Raw genomic sequence first — 26,984 nt, 5'->3', positions numbered from 1 at the left:
CAAATCAGTGAAATCTATTCAGAGCAAAATAAGAAGGGTGCGACTGTAGCAGAGGAGCTTGGAATTTGTACAAATCCACAAGAGAGAAAGTGAGAGAGGGGGAGAGAGAGACAGCTGCAGAATTTTAACTCAAAACATGCTGGCCTGTCAACAAAAAGTATACCCTAATACAATAACCACTCCTACCACTTGAATAGCTTCTGCACTCTACTCCACCATCTTCTGTCACATGTATTTGACTGGGCTTAGTACTCGGGGCAGGAGCTGATGACGACATCTATTTCAAGTGCGTTACGTTATGGGGATTTCTAAAAGCTAGACTGCTAAGATAACACACTGCCAGCTCTAACCTGTTACTCTTTGGTATGCTTAAGAAACATAGCAAGGACTTTTGCCTGTGTTAGGCTCCTCTCACTAAAATTAAGAGGTGAAAGCGCTTTCTTCTGGTCAAAGTGAAAGCTCTTCGTCTTCTTCATACAAACAAAAATATGTCCTAACCTACGTCCTATTCCCATGCTCTAACAAGTGTGAAAAGGAGACTGTTCAGCTRAATTGCATCTTGCTTATCAACCTATGGAGCACAATGCTGTAATCTTTTCCTCTTCTCCTTCCACCTGTTAGCAATTACCCACTAGTGACAGCTATAGAGAAAGAGCTTAAATTGTAACACTGACACTCAAAGGCATTTCCAGGAAACCAAGTCTCCTTAAAAATAAAGTAGATTATGCAACAGAATCTCTCTAAGCACTTTGATTTTTATTGCTGCGATTGTTTATATTGTCTCTTGAGAGTAGATCAGCTGTCCAAAAGGAAACACCAAAATGCCCTGAGTAACAGCTGACAATGCTCAAAATTCTTGGTCTTAGATCTGCATTACGTAACTTCTCTACTAGTGGGTAGCATTTGAAACACGTACTACAGCAGTTGCAGCCCCTAGCCCCCAAAGTACTCAATCAGCACAACTCACTCAGCAATGTCTTGTAACAGGCATCTAATTTTTTAACTTGATATTTCTTTTTTCAGCATCATTTCAATATTACTGCATAGCCTTTCTTGATAGATGTTTTGATTCACAGCAATTACTACAAAAACATAAAACTATTTACCCAATATTAATCTATACCTTTTTAAAGGATCATAACTTAAAACTCTAAACATCAGTTACTATTGCATGTAGGAACACATTACCACAAAGCAGCAATACAAAATTCTGTGCTATTTTATCAGCTTGTCATGACATTTGATATTCTAAAATCTCTAGAAAGTACTGCAGGAAACAAGTGTATCAGAAAATTGAGCATTCTATACTGGAAATATATGATTGGCTCTGCCTATAAGTGAATTTGAACTGCAGATTTTCTGTGGCCTTAATGTTTTGCTTCTGAAATTCAGAGAAACTTACCTAAGCAACAATGACTATATTGCATTTAATACTTCTGTACAAAGGTATTAGAGATCATATGAATGACAAAGGTAGGTCAAAATTTTTGAATATATTCATTTTAAAATAGCTACCTGACCATTTATAAACAAAATCATATTTAATATAATTATGTACTATAGATAATTCATTCGACTGCCATAGATCATCTCAGTACTCAAGAAACGGATGATCCACTCGTAACTGACACAACAATTATGTGAACATTTCATTCAACAACACCACTCTAAAATTAGCCCAGCTGAAATAAGCTTGCAAAAATATCTGAAATTCTCATTTCAGATTAGCAACGTTTGTGAATTTAAAGAACCCAGCACATGTGTTGCTGAAGTATTAGATCACGGTTGCCAAAAAGTTAAAATAATCAGGGTGGGGTGCAAGAAAGAAAAGAAAATGCTTTGGGGGAAGAAGAAGGGCCAAAAACTATTGTGTTGTAATAAATGAACACCTTTAATTGAAAAATCTTCAAGTTAGTAGCATGAGCGAAGAGCAAGCTCTACTAGGCAATGCCATTTGAATTAGTGTTAACTACTGCAGACATCTGGCAAAGAGCTTAGACAAAGCAGAAACAGACTAAAAATCAACAAATACTTATTGCTCCAGATTAAAGATTAATTTCAAATGAAAAATGTAGTATACAACATGAAATCTTTATTTGAAATTATTACTCCTACTTCTTTATGCTTTCCCTTGCATGGTTTTGATCTTGTTCTTATCTCTACATCCATTTACAACTTAATTTGCCCTCTTTGTAAAACATTTTTTTACAATGCCCCTCCCCAAAACCTGCAGTAACAGTATGTAATATACAGTTGCACGATGTCAGGTTTTCAACAGTTTATAGAATTTTAACGTTACAAATCAACAGGCACCCAATTACACATTTGTTTCGAAATGACACCTTTATTAAAGGGTTCTAAATGCCTGATCACCATCTGAAGTCATATTTTTTTTCCAGTTACTAGAAAGAAAGAAAAAAAAAAGGCTAAAACAAGCTAAAAAATATTCTTATGGCAGAAGTTAAAAAAAAAGTTATGCTGGAATAGAAATATATCCTATGAAATCATATGCCAATTATGGTTCAAATGCTTACTGTAACACAGTTCTAGAAGTTCCAAAGATTTAGAGCATCTGCGGAGTCATACTTATAGCTTTTCTCTATGTACCTATCTTGTGAGCAAGAAGTACAATTACTGAAATGTCCAACCTATGTTCTGTTTAATGATACCTGAATATATAAACTGTAAGAGTACAATGAAAGCGGAACAGAAGAAAAAAGCTAAGGACAGATAGGAGGAGAGGAGAAAAGACAAAAGGAGACTCCAAGGAAAGTATCACTTGTTGAAATATCTAGGAGTTGAAAAGAGACATAAGGCAGTCATTAGGGTCTTATGAGTTTGATGCTGTAAAGCATTACTTGTAAATGGTAATTTTAAATGTGTCTGTAAGAAAATACTTGAACTGCTAAGATTTATGTTCTTTTCCACTCATTTCCTTTGTTCTATTTTACTTTTCCTTTCTACATTTTCCCTTTTTCGTCCTCCAGCTCTTTCTTCCTTTTCTCACAATATATTCTCTTCCTTCTTGAATTGCTCTCATTTCACTTCGTCTTCCCTGACCTTACTCCCTCCTAGCTGCTTCAAGATTCTCACATTAATCTTTCCCCATAAACATCACAAACATGCTTCCTGGTCTCAAAAACCAACAAGCTGCTTTCACAAACACAGATACTGCTTGTTCTCCTCTCATTAATACAATAACATATTGTTTGCATCCCCTCAGCCAATGCACAAACTCTCTCTGCCTCTTTTAGCTCTCCTCTCATTCAGACTTTCTCTCACTCCCCTCTCTCAATGTCAATGAAGACACTGATCTCAACTGCAGAAGAATGAAGTGATCTGGAGAGACAAAGGTGAGATTTATGGCTTGTATTTGTTTTAAAAGTTTATAAAAAAATTACAGACTGAAGCATCTATGATTCCTATTCATTTCCTGAACATACTCAGCAAAATAGAGCTATCTCAACCAATCATTTATGCAGCATTAATGCTATAAAAATCTTACAACTATGTGTGGTACAAAGTTTTGGATGACAAGATTACAGAGATAAATACATACATACTGTATGCATGAGGTGTCTAATGCTCCCAATGAAGAAAAATACTGTACTTTCAGGTACTCTTGCTAGATGTTGCTTGACTTGTTTGCATCCAAAAAGTGTTTTGCACATCTGTCTTCATCATCTTACAAACTRTATTTACATTTTCTTCTTTAAACATGTGGCTATTTAAACCTTTGGTGGTTCTTAGCTTTTATTTTTTTTACATGTATTTATATATAAAATCAAATGTTGGTGTGCATTATCTATGCTATAAAGGGATACTACACTTGGCTATCTGGTTGCACATTACAACCACTGAAAGGTCATCTACCAAACTGTTAGACTAAAAGGCAATTAGCTGATCCATTTTTTAGTTCATAATTTTTGTATACTAAGTCTCAAAACATAGTATCATAAATGAAAAAAGTTCAACTCACTTATTTTAAAAGAATTATTTAGAAAGAACAGGAAATATATTGAAAAATTCTACTTCTGCAAACATTACCTTGAGCTGATCAAAATTTACTCTTTACGACCTAAAGTAGCATAATCGGTTCATGGACGAAAAGCAGCCAGGGAAACATACTACAGAAAACAATGATAGCAGATGGAGCACTCATACTTCGAAAATAGCCCTACCCCAAAGCAGCTGACTCATGGGAACATGCCTGCGTGCTGCCCTGCGTCCTCACGGAAGCAGCTGCTTTGCCATGTGCTCTGCAGAACCGCACGCAGCAGCGGTGGCGGTGAGCGTCCGCGCTCGCGGGGCTCCGGGGGCCGCGACAGCGACGCGTGGAGCRAAGTGCCAAGGAGCCGGGTATGTGGCAGAGAAGCGGGGAACGGGGTGGGAGCTAGTCTGGGTTTCGGTCTGGGGATGTGGGAAGTGTAATTATAAAGGGGAAAGTGTGCTAAGAGGCCAGTATTGAAGGCTGTGTTCTAAAACAGTAGTGGAAAGAATGAGGTGAGAAATAGGTACATTAAATTGTGTTAAGAGCAAGAAGCTTTTGAGAAACACTGCTTAAAGTATACAGATACATAGATATAGTTACTTTGCCATGCAGATAATCACATCCCTTTCACATAATGATTAAGTGATTATACTTTAAGTATAGGAAATGTTCTTTTTTTCTGGCCCTGCGATTTGTACTAGAAAGCTGTTCTGACAGCTAGAAATCCTTTAATATACAGCCCAGACGTATTTGCAGACAATTTATATCTTTTTTTTTTTTTTTTACTTTGTGCCAATACTGTTTTTTTAGCTTAAGTAGCTTAGTAGTCCTTACCTGCAGATTCATTTATAGAAAATAATTATTAATTTCTCAGCTTTCATTTTGTGAGCTTAAAAAAAGCCATGCTTTTTTAGTATCTTCTTCCTATTCTCCATACCATGCCAGTAGCTCTTCTTGCTATTATTTCAGACTGCAATTACGTTTCTTTCATATGGCTGACCAGAATAGYGTATTATATTCCAGATCAGACAGCCAAGGACTTATTCAATAGCATTATTATCATCATCTCTCTCCCAGAAAGAGACCTTTGGAAATGAATCCTAAGATTTCATATACTTGATTTTACAATGACATCACATGAGTGACTTATTCCAGCTTGGTTTCATTTGCATGCATATACTATGGTCCTTTGCAATCATTTCCACTAACAAGCTCTCATCTTAAAGGGACTGTTGCTACTAGTCTTTCAGTGTATGACCRTGAATTTTACCTTACTTATATTGTTTTTTAGTCACAACACAGTTTATCCTATGTAACACTCCAACCCTCTTCTTTATGAATAGCGACTCCTGATAAAGCATTAACAGCAAATTTCCTTGGCACTCATTTAAGGCTTAAATTCCTTAAGAGTAACCTTTGAGAAAATTCATTCATATGCTTGCTCCAGTCCTACACACTCTTCTAATTCTACTGGTCGATATTTCTTGTTTATCTACCCCAAATTCTTATTTCTTATTCTTAGAATGCTTATTTTAGTCAAGTTCAATTAATAATTAAAACTGTCCAGATGAAGGGTATCTAATTGAGTCCCTTTGCCTAAGAGAGACAGACCTCAAAAAAAAAAAAGGTATCAGACATGTCTAGCACAATCTATTTTGAGAAAACTGCGTGGCATTAGATTTCACTGACCTTTTTACRTTTAATTTTTCTTCTTTAAAAATCTCGTGTACTGTTATAGGCAGACAAATAGAGTAACAGGTGCCCAAATAACCTCTAGGGCATATTTGCCATGCTCCCATTGCTTATTGACAAGGCCAAGCTTGAAAGATCTCCTTAGTATGTGGCTTCACTTTCTCTTTCCTTGCTCCCTCAGGATTTCCTATGTCACAGGAAGCCAGGACTGTTTGAAAATACAGTAGAAAGCTATACTGGCATAATTTCTTGCTGCTTGGTTAGTCTCAAAGCAAAAGAGGTTTTGTTTTCACTGATAGTGCTGTATTTCCTTGGTAGCTACTTTTTGCCAGCTACTTTTTGACATTCTATGTTTCTATACATAATCTTCAATAAAGATATTTGAAAAAAAATCTTGTGCAGTGCTGTATCTTTTGCATTCAACTTGGAAATACAAACCAAACTGTTGCAGTTGTAATATCCAATATTTTTATCTTTGGGGAATATTATACAAAGAAATTTACTAAGATTCACATATGATCAAGATTTACATAGAAGCTTCATCAGATGACACATATTTAGAGTATCGGTCCACAGTTTTTAATGGATCTCCTGATTAGCAACAGATACTATTACTGGCAGCTCCTGACTCTGACAAATTGTTTTGAAGTGACTTGCATACCACTAATGGTGCACCTATCACAGTTTGGGATTGATTGTACTTATTTTTAGGCTTTGAGAAGTATGGAATGAAAGAGATAAATCCATTTTGATTGCAAAAAAGTAATGGGAAAGGAAAAGATATATTTCTAATTAAATTTAGACTTAGGATAGATGAGAATTATTCATTAGACTTCCAATTGAAATTACCGGCTATGGTGCTGATTATCCTGATTTTCTTCCTGTCAGAAGCCTGTTCTAATAATTTTAGTTTGCATTAAACACAATGGGAATACTTCATGCAAACCCATTGAGCTCTAGAAGATTGTAACTGAATATAAAAATTACACAGATTAAGCTCCAATCTTGTTTAATCTCAAGTATAATATGGATTTGAAGTACTGTATAGAATGTAATTAAGTCTTTTGTTCTTCTAGAATATTTGATTAGATCAAAAATGGTTGCTCAAAACCTACAAAGATCAGGGCAAGACAATTATCTAGGCAAGAATTTTTCAGTTTCAGTCCATTTTTACTAAATATGAGCTTTTGTGATAAAATACTGCATGATTTTTCAGTTTCAGTCCATTTTTACTAAATATGAGGTTTTGTAATAAAATACTGCATAAATACCTTTGCTGCATAATAAGAATCTAATATCAGTATCATAAAGGAAAAAAACCTTTACTGATAAAAAGTTGGCACTAAGAGCTCAAGCTTCTCCCTACAGAGACACTGTGAAAAATTTTATCAGGATATTTCTAGCTCTGCCCTAGAGCAGCTGGAGCAAAAAGTATTTTTAGCAGTCTGATCATTATTCCAGCATCTTAATCAATAGACCCGTTCACCTGGTCTGCGATACCTGGTATGATGATCTCAGGGACATCCAGAATGTTGCCAAATGAAGCAGTTTTACGGTGGCCTCGTTTAGGCTTGGAATAGGCTGAAAAAATACACATACACAATACACATGCAAAACACTAAAATGGCAATAGCAAAATTACTGAATATCTAATATTGCATTTTTCATAAATTTTGTTAAACTATTGTTCATGCAGAATATGTCATGCAGAATAAACTGCATTGCCTTCCACTCATGCTTACAAATAGTAAAGCAACTGTTAAAAAGCAAAAATGCAGAACTAGCCATCAGTACAACAATGTGTAATTAGTTAGAGTTAGCAACATAAAAGTCAAACACAGAAAGCAGCATGGCAACAAAGAAGGGAGAAAACAAATGTAGTTATCCAAAAAGGGATTAAATCAAATCATTCAGGTCACCTGTATATTCAGAATATATAAATATTCTTGATTCCCTGAACTTGTATTATACTTCCTCTTTAGTGTCAGGCATACGTATTTACAGACAGACTACTAGTTGGATCTTTTGTTTCCTTGAATCATCATTTCCTTTTAAGGGAAATCTAACCTGTCTCTAAATTACGCTTAGTGTTCTGGTAGACTTGATAATCATTCCTGCCTTCTATTCTTTTGTTCTATTACTGAATATTTTTTGTTTTGAAAACAGAGTATCACCACCAACCTTTCCATTTCTGAATGATGTTCAACAAACGTTACGTACTTTGGAATAAAATCTAATCCCCTTTTATTATTTTTATTTTGCCACTTGCATAGTTTGAGATTATAGAGTTCCTACTTGGAGAAAATTATATCTCCCAAATGTAGTATTGCAGCATATCCACCTAAAACTTGCTACCTAATACTAACRTGTCTTATGTGATTTGTTCTTACATTTAATCTAACAATAGATGAAACAAAATAAAATAATTCTTAACTTATTTACTCTTACCACCACCCCAAACTCAACCCAGCCATAATTTTTTCTTCAGGTTCACAGTGTATCATCATCTCTGTCACACAGTTTAAAAAAAACAAACCAAAAACAACAACAAAAAACCCATCCAACCCACTAAATCAGTGCTGTTTCACCTCTCTAAAAAAAATATCAGGTAAGTTTGGTCTCATTTCCAGTAGACCACTAATACCTAAAGTATTTTTTAAATAACTAGTATATCAAATATATGCATTTGCTGTAAGAAAAAGAAACCCTGCAGTCATAACAAAAATCTTAAAATATTCTGAAATAATAATTACTACTCAAAACAATCTATTTATGAAAGACAAATAAGGAAAGTTAAAAACCTCACACAATGTAGGGTTGGAGTTATCTCTGCTATTGTCAAAAATATTTGATGTTATAGTGTCTTTGACTTTATAGTGTCAGAGACTAAAGTGAGTCCTGACATAATTAAAAATGAAAACAACATGTTATCATCAGGTAAGTATAGAGTTGCCTTCTGTGTTAGAAAACCTTTAGAGATATTCAGGGTGAGAAGTGCTACACAGTCATCCAGTCAAATACTGACAGTACAGAAAACAAATCTTAGCGTAAGGGCTTAAAATAAAAACATTAATATAAAAACAGTTCAGGGCAAGATAGTATTATCTCGTGAGTATCTTCAATATTTAGTAGAACAGGATCCTGGAGTAATTATAATACAGTAAAGAATAAAAATCAAATAGTCATAATGCAGAAGGTAGCCAGAATATGATATGTATTTCCTTATTAATTATGGTTACTCAGTAACCATAATTTTAAGATTGGTGGAGAAATACTAAACGAACTAAATAAACCCGGCCTAACCAAGGTAATTTTGTCTTATAATTTCAAAATATGGTTATGTGCTGTTAGAAAAAGTTTCATATATGAAACTTAAACCTAAAGTTTGCATGGATTAAAAACCAGTATCTTTGATGAAGAAAAGAGACAAGAAAGTGTTTGTCAGGTATACGCACTTTTATTAATTTGTTTTTCTGGGAAAAATAAAAATTGTTTTCATCATAAAATTATGTATGTATACTTACATAAAACTCCAATTCACTCAGGGATTTAATATTTAGACAGAACAGTTTATAGCTACCTGAAGCAAACCCAGCAACACACCTGTACCTGTGTGTGTGTGTGTGTGTGTGTGTGTGTGTGTGTGTGTGTGTGTGTGTGTTTTTAAGAGATACAAGCACTTCGTTATACTGATAAATAAAGTAATCTTCTAGTTTCTCTTTCTGAAACCCACTTCTGTCAAAGAGGATTTTAAAATTTATTAGGGAATGTGCCAAACTTTAAACCCATCTTTTCATTCCAATAGATTAGAATAACCTTGAAGAAATGTTATCCCAGCAATAATTATGACAGCAGATACGGAATAACATTAATTGGATGCAAAGGCAAACATTTATGCACTCAGAGTAGGACTGATATTTAAAAATCTCAAAATTATTTTAGAAGGGTAAAAGTCTAATTCAACAAATTAATCTCTCTGCAACCTTAGAAGCACTCAATTGCAAAACTCAACTTTATTTATTTATTTATTTATTTTAAGTTGAGTGCACAACTGCTAAAAATGCCGTATTTTCCTCCACATTTAAATGACAATAAAGAATACATGCAAAGTTTAAGTATTTTCACATGGCTAATCTTATTAACGTTCTGTAAGACTACTATGTTTTGAATCTTCCTTCCTTTCTTCCAGTTCCTCATTCTTTTCCCCAAGCACCCTTTATTTTTACCTGTGGTGGAAGTTATTCTTGCTTCTATTTCAGACATGTCAGCACTCATCCTTTTGGCTTCTCCTGAAACAAGGGCTGACTGTGGTCGCCCACGAACATCTGACAAGCTCTCCACACTGCTCCCACGAGATGGGGGTAAACTCAAACGGCCAGGATCACCCTGTTTCAACAACCACATTTTTAAAAAGAAAAAAAAAATCTGCAGGAGCCCCTCCATAACATGCTAAGTATGTAGGTTAAAATATATTTCTATAATTTGCATTTAAAAATTATAGCATTTAAAATTGTATGGTTTATAAAAAAGAAAATATTTTAGCTATTATTGGTGCATAGAACCAAATACCTTGCAACTTTCAAAAGAACCTAACTTTACTYAGACTGAAATTGAGTAGAATTATGCCAATGTTGGGACAAAAGAATCTTTCTAGTTTTCCATCCCAGCTGAAATAAAACTTAGTATTTTCATAATTCATATAAATGCTTAATCCTTTTGTGTCATACTATTATTTTGGTGCTAACTTAAAGAAGTGAGTTTCAAATATAAATGCTATTTTTAAACTAGGGAATCCTTTTAAATTAAGTGAATTGTTTTGGTATTTCAGCAATATCTTATTAGAGCTTCCCGATTTATCTTTTCAGAATTATTCAGTAATTTTCTTGCCTTTTTATGTTCTTTACTATAACTAACTGGCTCCAACTTTGCACTACTTTTGAAAGAAAATATACTAATGTTTTCTTAAGTTCAATATCTTCAAAGTATTTCTTGAGGGAGGATCACTAACTTATGTTAGTGACCAACTCAGCTTACCACTAACTTAAAGTAGTGAACTAACTTACTCTGAGAACCACCTATATACTTCCCCGTCAGGGTCCAAGACTACYTGCAAAGTATTCCCGTGCAGCTAGAGCAAATGGTTATCTAGAAAATAAATTTATTTGATTTGCAACTACCCAATGTACAAATTTTGAATTAAAAAAGCAGAAGTGTACAATACAGTCTTGCCACTTCGAGCTCCTTACTGACTTATATTCTTCCTATTTCCTGCTTTGCATATGTTGTTTCACTCTGTCCTCATTTCACTACGGACATGCCAGCCCACTGCTGTTAACTGCAGCTATCGCCTGGAAACAACATCTGGTTACTACCACCAATGAAGAAAGTGTTATTACTTTTCTCTACAGGAAGCAAGAGTACAAGGCAAAGAGGAATCTAGTTTACTCTCTATTTATGTCTACATTTACAAGTGAAATATCCTCCTTGCTACAATCCTTTGTAAAAAAGGACTGTGAGTGTTTAATAAAAATTTTATGTATCTACGGACTATCAGGATATGCAAAAAAAACATATAGTACATTTATAGTCCTTACATTTAAAGACCACTGAATTTCACTAAATTGAAAAAAATAAACTAAAATAGATATCTAGCATTATCTAGCATTTATTCAGCTAAAATCTATTTCATTATTATGGCTCAAAATTCCACGCATTTGCTTACCGGCTGCTTAGCTGTATTTTTCATTTGCTGTAATTTTGATTCTAAACGTTTAATAGTGTCATTGGTAGAAGTTCCTTGAAAGTCACTTGGTTCTAAGTTAGCATCACTCTTGTTACTTGTGTTTGTAGAAGTGATGTCCATGAATGAACCTAGAATCAGCAACATGGAAAAATAATTAAGAAACTACCTTTCCACTAAAAATACCAAAGTGTATTCTTTTCTGGGGTCTACTCAGAAGCCTCACTTTGCTTTAAAGTAATTTTCTGAAAACTTTTAATAAAAGCCGTGTTGCATATTTCTGTAGATTCATTCATATAAACACGTAAAAGGAGAAAAAAGCCAGAATATTTTTAATAAGTACTAGGATGACATTTCAAACTCAAGGTTTAGCTTTGTTAATTTAACATCTACTGCAACAATTTCAGACAATACAATCAGCACCTTCATTCACAATTAATGACAAGGTTCATCATTAATCATACTTTAGAATAACAACAGAGAAACAAATACCTGAAGTAATAGTCAGTATATATTGATAATTTAAAAAGATAAATTACATCTTAAAAATCATGTGCTGAATGAAGAGAACAGCTAGTAAAGTCAGTATAATGCTACAATTGAAAAGATTCTATAATGTAACTTGCAAGTCATTAAGTTGCAAATCAGTCAGGGAATTTTATCCAGAAAAGTAGGAATTGGTTTGGAGGAAAAAAAAAAGGAAAAAACAAACAACAACAAAAAACAACTCCAAACACCCCACAACCCACCACAAACACATAGTAGAAGTTGAAGACACTTCAGCTAAAAACTAATAAAGGATGAAAACTACTCTACAAAATGAAAGGACTGAATGATCTTTATTTCCTATTATAATTTTTTTTTCTGGGGCCAAGACCATCTGAAATCCTAGCCCAGGTTTTGTTCCATTCACCTTTCCTCTAATAAAAGGCATTTTTATACCTGGTTTACATTAGTATACTTATTGCAGCTTAAAATAAAACAGCTGCAAGTTTAAAAAGTGGAGATCACAACTGAAAGCAGCTACAGTTTCTAGAACAGTAGAATATTAAAAAATACTAGCTCCTAAACATTACAGATGAGTGAAAAATGCTACCAATGTTCATGAAAAAAGGGAGACCTTAAACCTGGACACTCTGAAATAGCCTTTATCCATATGTTCATTCTCATTCMTGGTCTACTTCAGCAAAACTACCTGGATGAAAACACTGAACATCACGTCGGGGAAGATATTAATAAAATACCAGACTCTTGCCAATGCTTAAGATTTTGGAAAGGTGAGCCTTTCCAATTCAAGTTCAAAATCAAGGTGAGACTGGGCTTTATAATCCACCTGTATCATTTCACTTCCCTGTTCTTTTCTCTCATTTATACAAGTGTACCTGTACTAGTGGCAGAGTTGCTTTGGCCTTCATCTGAATACTGGCAAGGATATTGAAGAGGTTCATCAGCTCCGGGAAAGTACTGTGGAAAAAAAAAAGTAATGTTTTAATTAAAAATATATAATTACAAATTTGTTTTTGATTTTTTAAAACAGTAGTTAAAAAAAAATTTCTAATTTACTTATCTAAAAGAGAAATAAATGCAAGTATTTTTAAAAAATACATTACAAAACACATGACTATTTTTATTAATTTCTCCATATTTGTTACAAATGAAACATTATAGCAGACTCTCATTGATATCTCTTTTTTAGTCTAGTTCTATAAGAATATCCCCAAGAAACTCTGCACCGGTGATAATCATAATGAATCACTTCCATGATGCCATTCAGGCAGTACCCAGCGTAACATGGCATAAGGATAGAACAATGAATATTCAATATCTTATCAACCCAACAAGTTTTCATAATATTTAATACTATGGAAGGACACTACTGCAAATGAAAGCCTTAAGAAATAAGGAATTCAGCTTGTTGGCATTCTATGGAAAGCTTTCTGGATTAGAAAAGGATGCGAATACTACACATGCTATGCTCAAAGTGTTCTATCCATATTGTGTTCTAGTTTTAGATTATTTAACAAAATAAAAACTTCTGCTACCCTCCCTGCCAAAAAAAAAAAGTTGTTGAAATAACTGACATATGAAACAGTACTGCTGTTGACAAAAGTATTACAGACTTAGACAGCATCTGTTCACTCTGCAGTCTTCAAGAACGTAATTATGCATATTCTGGTCTTCAGGGGACCAGTTAAAATTTAGGAAATGGCAAAGTGACTTGCTTATATCTCCATGTTAGAAAAACAGAAAAAGCAACAAGAGAGGAGAGCTCTGTAATAGCCAAAATTTTGCTGGTCCAACTAGCATTAGTTTGATCTAGCATAGGCCCTGTAAGCAGAGGAATGGAATTTATGCTCTTCTCTGCCACTATGTTTCATATCTTTTTAAAGTCTTGCCTACAAATTCTGCTTTGATAATTTGCATCTGAAGTGTGGAGAAAACACTGAAAAAAAGGCATGCCTTCCATAACATAATTTCACAAAGTAATTGTTTAAAAAATGATTATGATACTAAAACAAATCTTATACCCGCATCAAATGTGTCATTATTTTGACAATTTCCTCCATGGATGGTCGTTGTGAAGGATCCTTGGACCAACAACGGGTCATTAAACTCTCAATTGGTTTAGGTAAGTTTTTGATCAGTGGTGGCCGAGTACCTACAATTGAAGTTAGAAAAACTCCTTAATTCGCTCAGTGGACCATAAAAAGGCTGATAGTGATTGACCTCTTTCTGGTATTTTGCTACATAAGTACAGGAAAACGTATAGCTAATCATAGTCTGAAGGAACTTGCCTGTACTTAATTGCATCTCACCTCACCCCCAAGACAACTCCCCCCAAACAAATACTGCCCCCCTAAACCACCCACACTGMCAAAAACATTCCTTTGCTTACACTATGTGCAAGTCTCAGCTACATACAAGCATGAAGAAATAAGTGAGCTCTTCTTTTAGTAGTGCTTTGAACAAATTACCTGACAAGATGCATTGCAATGATAATTACAATGGGTAATTAAAATGTTACCACTTTCTAAAGAGTAAAGCTCTAGTTAATGCTAGGAATAAAGCAGTAGTCAGTCTTTGATTCTTAATACTGTACTCATAAAAGAAGAATAGTATTTCTGAGGCAGCTTTTGCTCTTAAGAACTTCCTGAAATATTGCTAAGTAGTGGAAGGATCAATTTTGGGCCATATTTTTATGGCCCAAGACAGAATTTTATATATATAAAAAAATATGTATTTTTTTCAATTATGTATTTTACTTCAAATGTACTACACACTATTCAGTTGTTTCTTTGCTCAAGTTTCTACTCATTTTACTATTTTAACAACAAATACAATTTATAAACATTTGGTTGTGTATAAACACAAGAGATGCAGTGACATTGTGTACAGAAAGCAGCAAGCATTTAAAACATGCTGGCCATAAAAAGTAAGACATCAAGTAAAAGTGCTACATAGGTTTCAAGTACGATGAAGCATGATAAAAATCTAGAGAAGCAAAAACCGTTTTTTTTTTAAAACAAAATCAGCTCTCCTCCCCTATTTGTTCATGCACTACAATTATACATAGCGGGAAAGACAAGCAATGTAGCAACCAATACAAAAATCCCATATTGGCACAAAGGTGGCAGTGTGTAACTACCAAGGCTTTATGACAAATGCGCACATTTAGTGAGGTATAAAACTGAAAAACTATTTATTTAAGCAGCAGAGTTAGTGTTTAGTAAATTTATGGGTCAAATATACAACTTTAAATGTTGTAAAGTATTTTCAACTCACCATTGTGAACTGCCCACATTATGCGGAAAGCTGGACCACCAATCTCATCAAAAGGTTTCCTACGGGTGATTACCTCCCAGAGAATAATACCCCAACTGAAAACATCACATTTTTCACTGTAATTGCTACCTGGAAAAAAGCCATCACAATAAATTGTTTCTTTTCTATATAATACATTAAGAAGAAGTACAGTTTCTGCTGATAAATAGTTCTATATGCTTCCTTTCACCTCATACTAGTTTTGTTGAGACAGAAAGTGTTTTCTAAAGCTGTTTGATCTATGCTAACTTAAGTCTGAAATCATTTGACAGCACGACCAATTAAGAATGTCTCTCTCTAGAAGTCATTCTTTTCACYTGAAGTCTTCCCAAACATGATCTAATAAGTTTCAAAACTCTCCTGCATTCAGGACTTACTGATGAGGCTTGTTTCCTCTCAGTATTCTCCTTGAACTTACTTCTCTCCTGTCAGTCACAACATGTCAGTCAGTAACATCTTTATCATATCCATCACTGTTTATTAATTACAAATTTTAGCAGAACCAGTAAGTTACTAGGTGAACAAATCAATAGATTTCCCAATTCTTCACCACCTTATTTACTCCTTTCTTATTGTCATGTCATTACTTATTCCAAGTTCTTTCATCATAAATTAAGTATTTCTAGGTCTCCCATGAAAGCTGCAGAAGACATTTAGGTGATAATAAAATAAAGAATAAAAATGTTCAGAGATTGCAGAAGAAGAATTTGTGCTCTACAATCATAACTTATGCAAATACTGAAAAGAAACGTGAATGGCCAATGACATGACAATAAAGTCCAGGAATATAAATGCTACGGATTTGTTCATCTGTCTTTAGGCATGAAACAAAAACAGCATAAAATAACCAAGAGATTTTTTTGGTAATATGCAATCAGAAAGCATTGCTGAGGTAAATCATTTCRTAAGTAGTGGAATTAATGAAGCCTAGTTTCATGTGGATATCCATCATAGAACAAACCATTGCAACAGCTTCTACTCTCCCTGTAAGCCATCATCTTCTGCTCCTATACCTCCGACAAACTGCGCAGCATACTCTCAGACCAGCTCTTGCAGACTGGCCAGCCTGCAAGCCAAACAGAACAGACAGGCTACAGTGTGAACCAGAAGCCCTCTCTCAGCGGAGGCATTAATTTGGACTTCTCCCAGAGGCTGACTTTACAAAACTTTTAAGAATGTAGCATCTCTAAGACCCTTTACACTCTCTCAAATTTGCTAAATATGGCCTAATGGGTTCAGAAGTTACTAAAGAGGAATGTCAAAGCCAGCTTCATCAGTCAGTTTTTTTCAAAGATGCTGGAAAAACAAGTAGTAGTCAACAACGGCAGATTACTAACAAAAGCGAAACAGTCTGTCCTCCTATGCAGCCATAGCCCTTCCGGTTACATCTTCATTCCCTCCTAGACACTTCACTTCTACCAGCTGTTCTCCTCCCCAGTAATGGCAAATGGGGGTCCAGCAAGACTGCCATTCAACTGCATGGAGCCAAGCACTGAAGAGCTTGCTCTCCATCCCTTAAGTCGAAACACTACCGTGGCAACAAGAAAGCAACAGCTTTTAGACTACTCTCTGACAGCAACTGGCATCTGAAGATCTGCTGAGGTCGCTTTCCAGAGGACAAAGCCTTCTACAACAGCAAATGATTGGTTGGTCCCATTGAAGGAACGAGGATCCTATGTGGTACAAAGTAGGACACAGACACATAGCCTATGACAGAGAGGTAATGTTATTCTCGTGCTTGGGCAAGTAAGTTTTCCCTTTGTGGCTAAGTCCTCTTGTAGCTTTGGAAATTGACAGTGCTAAAGTAGTATCTAACATACCAAGAATATTCTATATCATTTCATTATGTAACAGAACAAGGCAGGATAAGTAGCAGACGCACACAATCATTCCTTAATTTATCCAATTATCCCAAAGCAATTATAAATATTTTTTTCTAACAGGAGTTCTGAGGCTAGAGTACCTGCTCCTTCAGCTAATCCTGGTCTAAATGACATTATTTTGATTTAGATTATTTGATCTGCAAATCAAATTAGGTGCCTCAATATTTAAAATCACAAGAAAGTATTTATATCAGAGCAATTATTTCCACGAGCACTCTAAGTCTGCCATTACAGCAAAGACAACTCCTGCCCATTCATTGTTCTTGTCTAAAAATCTTTGTCAGTACTAAAACAGAACTAAGTATTAACATTTACTCCATTGTTGATTTGATACAATAGTATATGCAAATAAGTTCTTAACAATTTAGACATTTGACTTTAAAATTCTGATTAATGACTATTTCAAGATTAATTTGATACGCTATGTCATAAAAATTACTAGGCGTCTTTGTATTTGATACTTTGTTTTTAAAAATATTTACTGATATTAAGTACAAAACAACTTTAAACCCAAGGCTTTTGCTGTCAACCAAAAAATAAATTTGCAATTCAAAATCTACATTTTTCTGCCTTGTTGAATTTATTTTTGAGAGAAATTATGATATGTGCTGTAAATCCCTATWACAATATATTTTCAATTTATTTCATAATCTATTTTAGATAGGGATTTCTCACTCTCAAAAAAAAAATCTAGCTTTAACACAGACTAATTACTTCCAAAAGAAAGAGTCCTGAATTATACAAGTTCATTTAATTGTGAACAAGTTTTAGAAGAAATGTAGGTGCCTCAACATAAAGTGCCATAATGACAAATTTTTAGGCATTAGAGTGCAACAGAATCAGTCTTGGAGGTCTTCTAAGCAGTATGTGAGAGAATCGGGTACCTTCAAAACACAGGCTCTTAAGATGGTGTCTGGGAGGAAACTCCTCCCCAAAAAGTTAAGTACAGACATTTAATTTGCTGCTCCTCTCTAATTAMGAGCAGAAAAAGAAAAGAGGCTATTTGGATGCAGAGTCTGGGAGATCACTTGCAAAATACAGCAACAATTGGACTCCTGTTTCCTAAAGCACAGAGATGACTTCTCCAAACCCCCTGCTATTCACAGCGATAAGCTTAAATCTAAGGTCCTGATTGGTTAAGACGTATCTAATTTGTAATCTAATGACTGGATTATTTCCTAAATAATCAGGCAGCAATTCTCCCTAATTACTAAATGTCAGTCTTCCCTAGCTATATTCCAAGAAATAGCTTGTTTTCCTACTTAACTAAATTAACTGTTAATAATGAGTTCCTTAGTATGTGGAAAAGAGGAAGTATATCAAACCTCTAGAGACAAGGAGAAACTATGAAGGAGATAAGAAAAAAAGCAGACTTGGATAGAGTTATAAGAAAGTGAGGGACTGAAAAGGAAGGTAATTATGTTCAATTTAGAGACAGTAACAAAGAAATTCTAAAGATAAAAGCTCATCAGAATATGGAGTGAAATAATGGTGGCATTTTTCAATGTTACAAGAGTTTGAGATTACATTTAAAATCTCAGAATCGGCACAGTCCTGGGGAAGAAGCCTGCTGGCTGTTTCAGCTGCATATGGTTGTAAAATAAGAAACAGCAACAGTCTAAAGGTCCCACTTATGTAAACCTCAAAATCAACAAATAATGGTTTCAGATCTTCAGGTAATTAGCTGTTTAATGTTAACATGGTACAATCTGCTTAGTGCTACTCTTTGAAAATCTCCATAATTATTTCCCAATTTACAATCATACAGAAGCTACTGTCACTGATTTTTAAACAAAAGGCTCCTGACAAGACTTTGTTTTACCTCTTACTTTAAACTTTAATAAGGTTATTAACATAAAGTGCATGTAAATGATGCTCTTTTTTCTTATATCAGAATTTTTTCAAAGTTACATTCTTAGAAAGAACACATAATATCGACACTGTAAATACTGTTACCTTCAAAAACTTCAGGTGCCATCCAAGCAGCACTTCCCTTATTGTTGGTCATGTGCGTTTGAATATCACAGGCTGTACCAAAATCACAGATTTTTAGAACTGTCCCCCCAGCTACCAAGAGCAAACTGTCAAGAAAAAAGAAAATAAATCAAAATTGTGGGATAAAATAGTCTGGTAATAAACCACTGAAACTTTATTCTAACAACTATAACTTTACGTAATTGAAATTCTAGCAGGTTTGCTTCTCAATATTTAATTTTATAATTTTGAAAAAAATAAGTAAAGGTCACTGGGGCATAATCTGAGCATATGAAAYAGTAAAAGAAACAAAACAAAACACAAACACATATAATAATTTATTAACATTTGTACACAAAAGATTTAAAATAAATATATGTAGGCATAGTAATCCACAAAGCATACGTTGACAAAATTAGTATTTCATATGCCAGAGATAAAAACCTAACAATTGCAGTAATAATTTTACTGAAAGAAGAATGATCAAGAGTCCCATTAATGTCAGTCAATGTAATTATTTCTTTAAATGAAGGAACTCAGTTACATGTTAATAACCGTCTAAATCATAACTAGGGAAAGAACTGGAGACTCATGGCATGGTTTCACATTATAATTTTATCTGGTATAACTGCAGGCCACCACCAAAACGGGATGATGTTGCTGACCCCCAAACCCATTTCCTCCTAATCTTCGGAGTCAGATCTAAAGATTGTGCCCCTGCAAGATAAGTCAGATTAWCAGAATGGAGAGAATACTATTCACTTTTGCTTTGGTGAGAAGTGGTTAGAGATTCTGGCTGAGTATGTAGAACAGACAGAGGATTGATCATATTGGAAAAGAGCTCAAATACACCAGGTTAAGTATGACACAAGAAAAACTCTCCTGATCTCCTATTCAACACCACAAAACAGTAGTAGCAAACTTAAGGCGTTTTAAGGCCTCTGCTTAGAAACCATGTTCCTATTAAAATCCTTTTCCAGGATGGAGGGTGGGAACATGATGTTTTTCATATTTAACAAACGGTAAGTGAGTACAGTTTGTTTCCTGCACTATTCATCATTATTCTGTAACTGAAGTCTCAAATGCACAGCTTTCATTTAGAATACACTATATCAAATAAAATCAGTACCAATTAAAGGTATTTCTTCCAAAAACAATAAAACAAATATATTACAAATGACCTTAAATTCAAATTGCAACATGTTAAATATTAGCTATAAACCTACTTTGGTGGTTTCAGGTCTCTGTGAATTAGAGCCTTTGGTTTCATACTGTGGAGATACGCCACTCCTTGGGAACACTGTAAACACCAACTCATTGCATGTGCAGCAGTATAATGAGGCAGAGGTTCAGCACCATGTAGCACTGCAAAACAAAGGCACAAACTAAAAAGAACTTTATTGCATATTACAACAGATACAATGGAGTCAACAACATACCCAGCAGAAAGGTCTACAGAACCTAAGTAGTTACTTATCAGTATCTTATCACTACCACTGAAAATCTCTTTTTCCAAATGTAAAAATAATGGAAATTAAAAACTGGAAATTATTATTTTGACAATCTTTTTCATAACATTTTTCATTAGCATTCTGCTATAACTACCAATATGAACCATGATGCTTATTTTCAGCTATACCTAATGAAGTCTACACTAAACAAGTGCTCAGGGAATTTACAAATAAGGGACAGTTTTGTCAGCTGAAGTTCTCCCACTGAAAAACCTTAAATAACTTAGGCAAAATATAAAAATCTGGTATCAAGAAACAGATCAGTGTACTGAAAAACAATTTTTAAAGTAAACCATTTTCTATTCAGAATTCTTTAAAAAAAAAATACATTCAAGATGAATTTTACATATCAGATTATGATTYCCCTAACACTAGCACTTCAGCTCCAGGAAGACGCTACGCTGAAGTGATACTCACCATTGTAGAGAGAACCTCCTTCAGCATACTCCATAACAAGACACACCTTCGGGGGAAGGGACAAAAAAATAGGGATGTTTTAAATGTAGGGGCAGACAACATATTTTGTAACCTGAAAGGAAAGCGCTTTCAGAGGAACTGCAATGTGTTCATATCTAAGCTAACAGAAAATTTATCTATGAGGTGCAAGATCAGTTTGAATGGTACATATTTAGGGATAAGAGATTAGTAGTGCTAGGAAAGGAGAGAACGACGCCCCCTCCCCCCATCACCACCCCCGTCATCTTGAAAAACAAATGCTCTCTCTTCAAATTGCAATTCATTTGCCTCTGCTATTTTTTTTTTAAGAGTAGCTTACAAAAAAAATTTAAACATAATGACAAAAGAATTTAGCTAAAAATAGTGATGGAACATTATTTTAACCAATTAAATATCCCAGACTAGAACTAACTAAGGATGCATCTGTCCTGACACAGTCGTTGCTTTTCTGCTTTGAGAATTTGTAGGAACATTTGCAGCTATGACAGAAATAGCGACTCTTGAAGACTGCATCTATGGGAATTGGAACTGATTCACAAACTACGCATCACAATGCTAATATAGATACAAATGAAATTATGTATATAGTACACCACATGTCATTCTGTACAATACCAAGATAAACTGAAATTTAATAGGTGTCTAGAAAGTGTATGGGGTTTTCTTGAAATAATTTATTTTTTCCACAGAAAAGTTAAATTAAAAACACCAATCAATCTCAACCTCTCTCTATATATCCTTACTGCGGCTAAAACATATAAAATATATATAAAATATATCTTTTGTGGGTTGATGCTTGCTTATGATAAGATTTATCAATATGATGTAAGATGACTAGCTATAACTTACTGGGTTTAGACAGGCTCCATATAACTTGACAATATTGGGATGGTTTACTCGTGACAGTTGTCGAAGCTGTAATACAAATCACATCTCATTTCAAACCACAAGAAAAAAATGCTAAAGCTTTGTTTTCACATTTACAGTTTATATGTAAAAATTGTAATTACAATTTTACATGCCTCCATAACCCTTACACCCTATATAACAGGGATTTAGGAATTAAAAGACTGATGCCCTAGTTTACACGTTTATTTATCTAATTGGATTTTTGTCCAACTGGAATTGAATTTAAAAGAAATTTTAAATTAATTTTAAAGAAAATAATTTATTCCATTAAGTAGTAAAACCACTTAGATAATAAACACTGCGCAACCATGGCTTTCTGAACTTTGTGTTCTTCCTGGAGCCTCCGATGTTGGAATCATGGTTGTCTGACTTCATAAACAATATTTTATAATATACAAAACTATTGTTCTTTTAAAAAAAGAAAAATAACTATAAAATAAGCCATGAGATTTAAGGTGATACAGTTGCAAGGAGTTGCTGCTGCTTGTACTAATTGTTAGTGTTTAGATGCATGACTGCTACAGAAATGAGACCATTTTCTACTGAACTTTTCCAAGTAAAGAGAAGAGCATACGAAAAAGTAATTTTCTCCCTTTACACAGATTTCTAAGGCAGCTTTGTGCTATCGCATGCTGCTCTTCATCTGCATCATATGTACTCTCATATGCTGTTCTTCATTCAGTCTAGGGAGCTGATGCTATTTTTTTCCTGTGCACCTTAGGAGTTCTAATAGAACAGAATAGATCGTTGTATCTACTTGCACTATGTGGGTTTCCTGAATCCCAGTAATTCTTAAAATATTTCTGGGATTCTCTTAGATATGTTTCCAACACAAAAATGCTAGGAGACTAATCAGATCTACTCCCTATTCAACCAGTCTAAAATTAATAACATCACAAACGTACCATGGTAATAAACAACATTTAAATATTTACACAACAGGCCTACTACAAATACAGTTCCTTTAACCCTTAAGTATATCACATTTTTAGTTCTAATCTTCAGAGATTTATTCTTAATCTATTTTGTATATCTTGAACATCCAAGATTCTTACTGACTGAATACTAGTAACATGACATAAAACAACTCATTTAGATTATTTATCTAAGGTTTGATTTTAGGAAATATTGACCTTTCTAAAGAAGYAGACAGTGAAGAGATAAAGAGGTGATTTGCCCTTAAATGAGATACATATATTAATAAACTTAAAGGTACCCCCCCTAAATATTATTAAAACTTAAAATTTTAAGAAACATTTTCAAGTATGGATCTAATGGCCCTGCTCTTATTAGGGCAGATAAAAGAGTGGAGTGTATGAAGAGATTTTAAAAACTCCCAGACATGTGGGAATTTCTTCTGCAGGAAAGCATGCAGAGTCCCACAGTGGCTGCCCTCAGGAGTCCTGTTAGAACAGGTATGACTGTGAGCATGAGGGATGTAATGTAGGAGGAAAAAGCATGTAACATTGGAAAATTGTGGAAAAAGCAGAGGCTGTAAATTTAGAAAACAGGGATGCCTGCAGTTAATTTCAGGGTTTCTCAGCAACTGCAAATATCTCACATTCAGATAGAAACTATGTAAAATATTCAAGAAATTTTATGTCATTATTAGATTTGAACTGAAGATAAGGAAACCAACCCCCCAATATCCTGAATAATTGATACTAGACCCAAAACTGTAGAACTTTTATGTAAAGTAGCTAACACAGATGTGGCTACAAATGCTTTAGATAATTAAGACTGCACTACTTCAACAGTGAACTGTAAATGTTCATATTTGAAGCTGTCACACTCCATTAGAGGTAAAAGAATATTAATTTTCACAGTGCTGTAAAAGAACAAGAAAAACCTGACTGTATTTTCAGATTACATTCACAGTTTAAGAAAAATCCAACCCTCTGACTTAGYTAAACATAAATGTCTAAATCTTATACTGAAAAAAATGAGAAACTTTAATTCAGAGCAGATACGACATGACTCTGGATCTGTTCATACCGCAGCACCTGGCAGTGTTTCTCAGCTCCAAGACTGCTGTGTGTAGTTCAGCAGCATCCTGACGCCACTGGGGACCGAATCCAGGAACTCACTTTTCTCCCACCTGTGTGCCTGCCTCTTCCCCCTTTCCCACCACAGGTTCCATGGGAAGTGAATTAAGGGAGCTACAATGTGCTCCAGCAGGTCTCCAGGTCTGTATGATGGAGGGTCTAGGACTGTGGGGGTAGCAGACACTGTATCTACCTTGTACAGACACAGCTTTTAATACACTAAATGCATTCATGAACTTAACAGGAAAAGAAGTCAAGCTCTACAAAAAAAGCCCCTAAGGTTTTCCAGCAAGTTTATTGTACCTCTACAATGAAGGCTTTTCTTTCAGATTCACTTTCTATTTGCTTAATGGCTACATCTTTAGCTCGCCATTTTGCCTTGCAGACCACACCAAAGGCTCCTCTTCCAACAACCTAGAACAATATAACATGAAATATTGAAATTAAAATTTTAGAAGATTTTGTTTTTCTGAACAGAACTTTACAAATAGAAAAGTAATTTAAGTTAAAAAACTGAAGATAGATGAAGTCCTGAATTCCACAATAGCAGTTTAATATTATGCAGTTAAGGCATAACTGGTGCTTACCTCAGCTTCCTTTAAAGATCATTTACAAAAAAACAGAAAAACATGTATACAAAACATTTTATTATTCTGTATGCAGTACTAGTCTTTCAGATCTTAATTACTTCAAGTGAAATCTGCTCAGATGACAACTAGGGAAACGATGGCAGATTTATTTTTATGAAGATATAATTTCACTGGCCAAATTTATCTGTTGTATTCATTTCTACTTGCTAGTAATAGGAATTCACACTTCTGAAACTTAGATGCAGATAATTGTACAGGACTATGTTGAAGTATGGCAGAGGAGTTCAATGTGCTCAAAATTATCCTTCAGTTTTCTCACAGATGCCTCAATAGCATGAGAACAGTAAAATCCTCCGAGCTCCTCCAACTAAGTACAGCATCTGCATAACCATGCTTCCTCCATTTTGGTTAATGTATGCTTTCTAATTCACGTGAAATTAACAGTGGCTAAAAATTTGGAAATGTTCTTTGAAACCTAGCAGAGAACGAAAGCAGGACAGAGAAACACCTTGGGTATTCTATGAGGTTACTTCCAATTACGAATCAGTTATAAACCATGACAAACTTTTCTTTCTTTTCATTGCATTCTTCAGGGGAAAAATGGCAACACACAAAAATAACAGCAAAACATGCATTTGCAATTTAAAGGTGAAACCAGGCCCTTACAAGACAGCGACTAGCTGCCAGATAAGGGCACAGACAAACAAGCTGTTACACATATGCCTGGTAAGAGAAAGGCAAAGAGGGGGAAAGGGAGAGAGGGAAGGCAGACAAAACTGTAAAAGAAGCTAAAGGATGGGAGTTCTTCCAACTCTCCCAAAACACGAGGGGGCCAGATGAGAAGGGCAGGGAAAGAAGAAAGGGATCATGGGCTTGCTAGGTAGGACTGAAATTAATTTTGGCCCCAGCAGCCTTTCCTCACCTCGTTTTAACAGCATGCGGTGCTCATGTTATTAGTCCTAGATTTCTAGTATGGATCTTGAGGAACAAAACAGACACTTTTTGTCCACTGAAAACTTGTTTTGGAGGTAGGGGGAAGAAAAGGGAAAGGAGAAGAGAAAACAACAAGAGAGGAATGGAGGCATCTACCAATAACATTATCAYAGCAGCTTATTATGGCAGAATTTATTTCTACCGTCTTCCTTAAAACGGCTAAAGCTTACAMACAAAGATTATTTTGGATAGAAAAACATTGTGAAAAAAATCTCCTAATTATGAATTAAGTTCAAAAATTTTCACCAAAAAGTCACAATTATTAATGACATTATCCCCCACCCCCCCTCCAAAAAAAAACAAAAAGAAAAAAGAAAAGATGCTTCGGAAAAAAAAGAAATATTCAAAGATTAAAACATAGACACTTAATAGAATTAAAGGTTGCATAACAACCAAGCTTTCGTAACAATTTATCAGTGACTTTGTCTGCGTCTGCTTACGCAGCGGCTTGAACTTGAGGAGAGGACATGAACGCACTATTTACCTAGGATACAGGGAAAACAGAAGAGCAGATCCCACACTAGGCAGGCGCAGCCTCTGGGACATCGTGTGAAAGCCATCGCAAACTGTCAGGAGCAATGATGGATCCGATACAACCTCGAGGTTTACTATACGCGATATCCCAGTACGTCTTCCCTACTTAATCTGGAAAAAGCATTCATTGCAAAAACATCCTGTGTAAGAGGCAGGAATGAAGCTCATGGCAGCTTCCACTTACGTTTCACTTTCTCCCTTCAAGCTTTCACCTGATTTAGTCTTTAAAGGAGAAAGACTTAGAAACTGTAAGAACAATTTAAACACTCTAAGTAAAGTCTCCTTCAACACCGTGTGCTAGAACCAAGTAATTCAATAGCACAGGAGGGAAGAGCTGTTTGAACTTTAGTTTCTTCACACTCATTCCTTCTTGTCCCCTGCTGCTGATGCCACACCATGTGTTTGGGCAGTAGTGCATATTCTGAATTATATGAGGCACAGTTAATGGAATTATTGACACAACAAATCAATAAACAGAAGTTGATCTGTGCCACTGTATGTTTGGAAAATAATCTAAAAATAAACACATTATTTTGGTAAAAGATTTTTGCCCTCTAGATAAGAGAAAAAAGGAAAATATAGGGCAGATTACAAGTTTAGAAATATAATACCAATGCTTCTCCTTCTCCACAGAGTAAGTTTGTCAAGAATCAGTTGGTTACAGATTGAAAAATATATTTATTCTTCTCCCTATAAAATTYGCAATAGTAAAAAGTTGTACTTTACTGCATGACAAAATGGCATGACAAAATAGTGGCATTTGCCTSTTTTCCAAATAAATGTATTGAGTCTTATTTAAAGAATACAAACTATGTAAGATCCACAGAACAAACATTACCTCTGC

At 34.7% G+C, this 26,984-nt stretch overlaps 1 protein-coding gene across 1 annotated transcript in view; it reads right to left on the bottom strand.

Moving 5' to 3' along the window:
- The window catches only part of MAP3K7 (mitogen-activated protein kinase kinase kinase 7), a 42,672-nt gene extending 16,520 nt beyond the window's left edge, over nucleotides 1-26,152 (bottom strand). The window contains exons 1-13 of the mRNA XM_085318701.1: nucleotides 26,126-26,152; nucleotides 24,611-24,619; nucleotides 24,327-24,437; nucleotides 21,919-21,984; nucleotides 21,031-21,076; nucleotides 20,329-20,467; nucleotides 19,085-19,209; nucleotides 15,207-15,335; nucleotides 13,952-14,082; nucleotides 12,806-12,887; nucleotides 11,406-11,554; nucleotides 9,910-10,069; nucleotides 7,184-7,264 (exon numbers count right to left, since the gene is read on the bottom strand). Coding sequence (XP_085174827.1) covers nucleotides 7,184-7,264; nucleotides 9,910-10,069; nucleotides 11,406-11,554; nucleotides 12,806-12,887; nucleotides 13,952-14,082; nucleotides 15,207-15,335; nucleotides 19,085-19,209; nucleotides 20,329-20,467; nucleotides 21,031-21,076; nucleotides 21,919-21,984; nucleotides 24,327-24,437; nucleotides 24,611-24,619; nucleotides 26,126-26,152 — 1,255 coding nt within the window. The remainder of the gene's footprint in view (nucleotides 1-7,183; nucleotides 7,265-9,909; nucleotides 10,070-11,405; nucleotides 11,555-12,805; nucleotides 12,888-13,951; nucleotides 14,083-15,206; nucleotides 15,336-19,084; nucleotides 19,210-20,328; nucleotides 20,468-21,030; nucleotides 21,077-21,918; nucleotides 21,985-24,326; nucleotides 24,438-24,610; nucleotides 24,620-26,125) is intronic.
- Between the last annotated feature and the right edge of the window lie 832 nt (nucleotides 26,153-26,984).

The sequence above is a fragment of the Rhea americana genome, unplaced genomic scaffold (assembly GCF_003343005.1).
Source record: "Rhea americana isolate MKP2758 unplaced genomic scaffold, rheAme1 scaffold_55, whole genome shotgun sequence".
Classification (NCBI taxonomy): Eukaryota; Metazoa; Chordata; class Aves; order Rheiformes; family Rheidae; genus Rhea; species Rhea americana.
The sequence above is the reverse complement of the archived record's forward strand: the minus strand, read 5'-3'. Positions and strand labels throughout refer to the sequence as shown.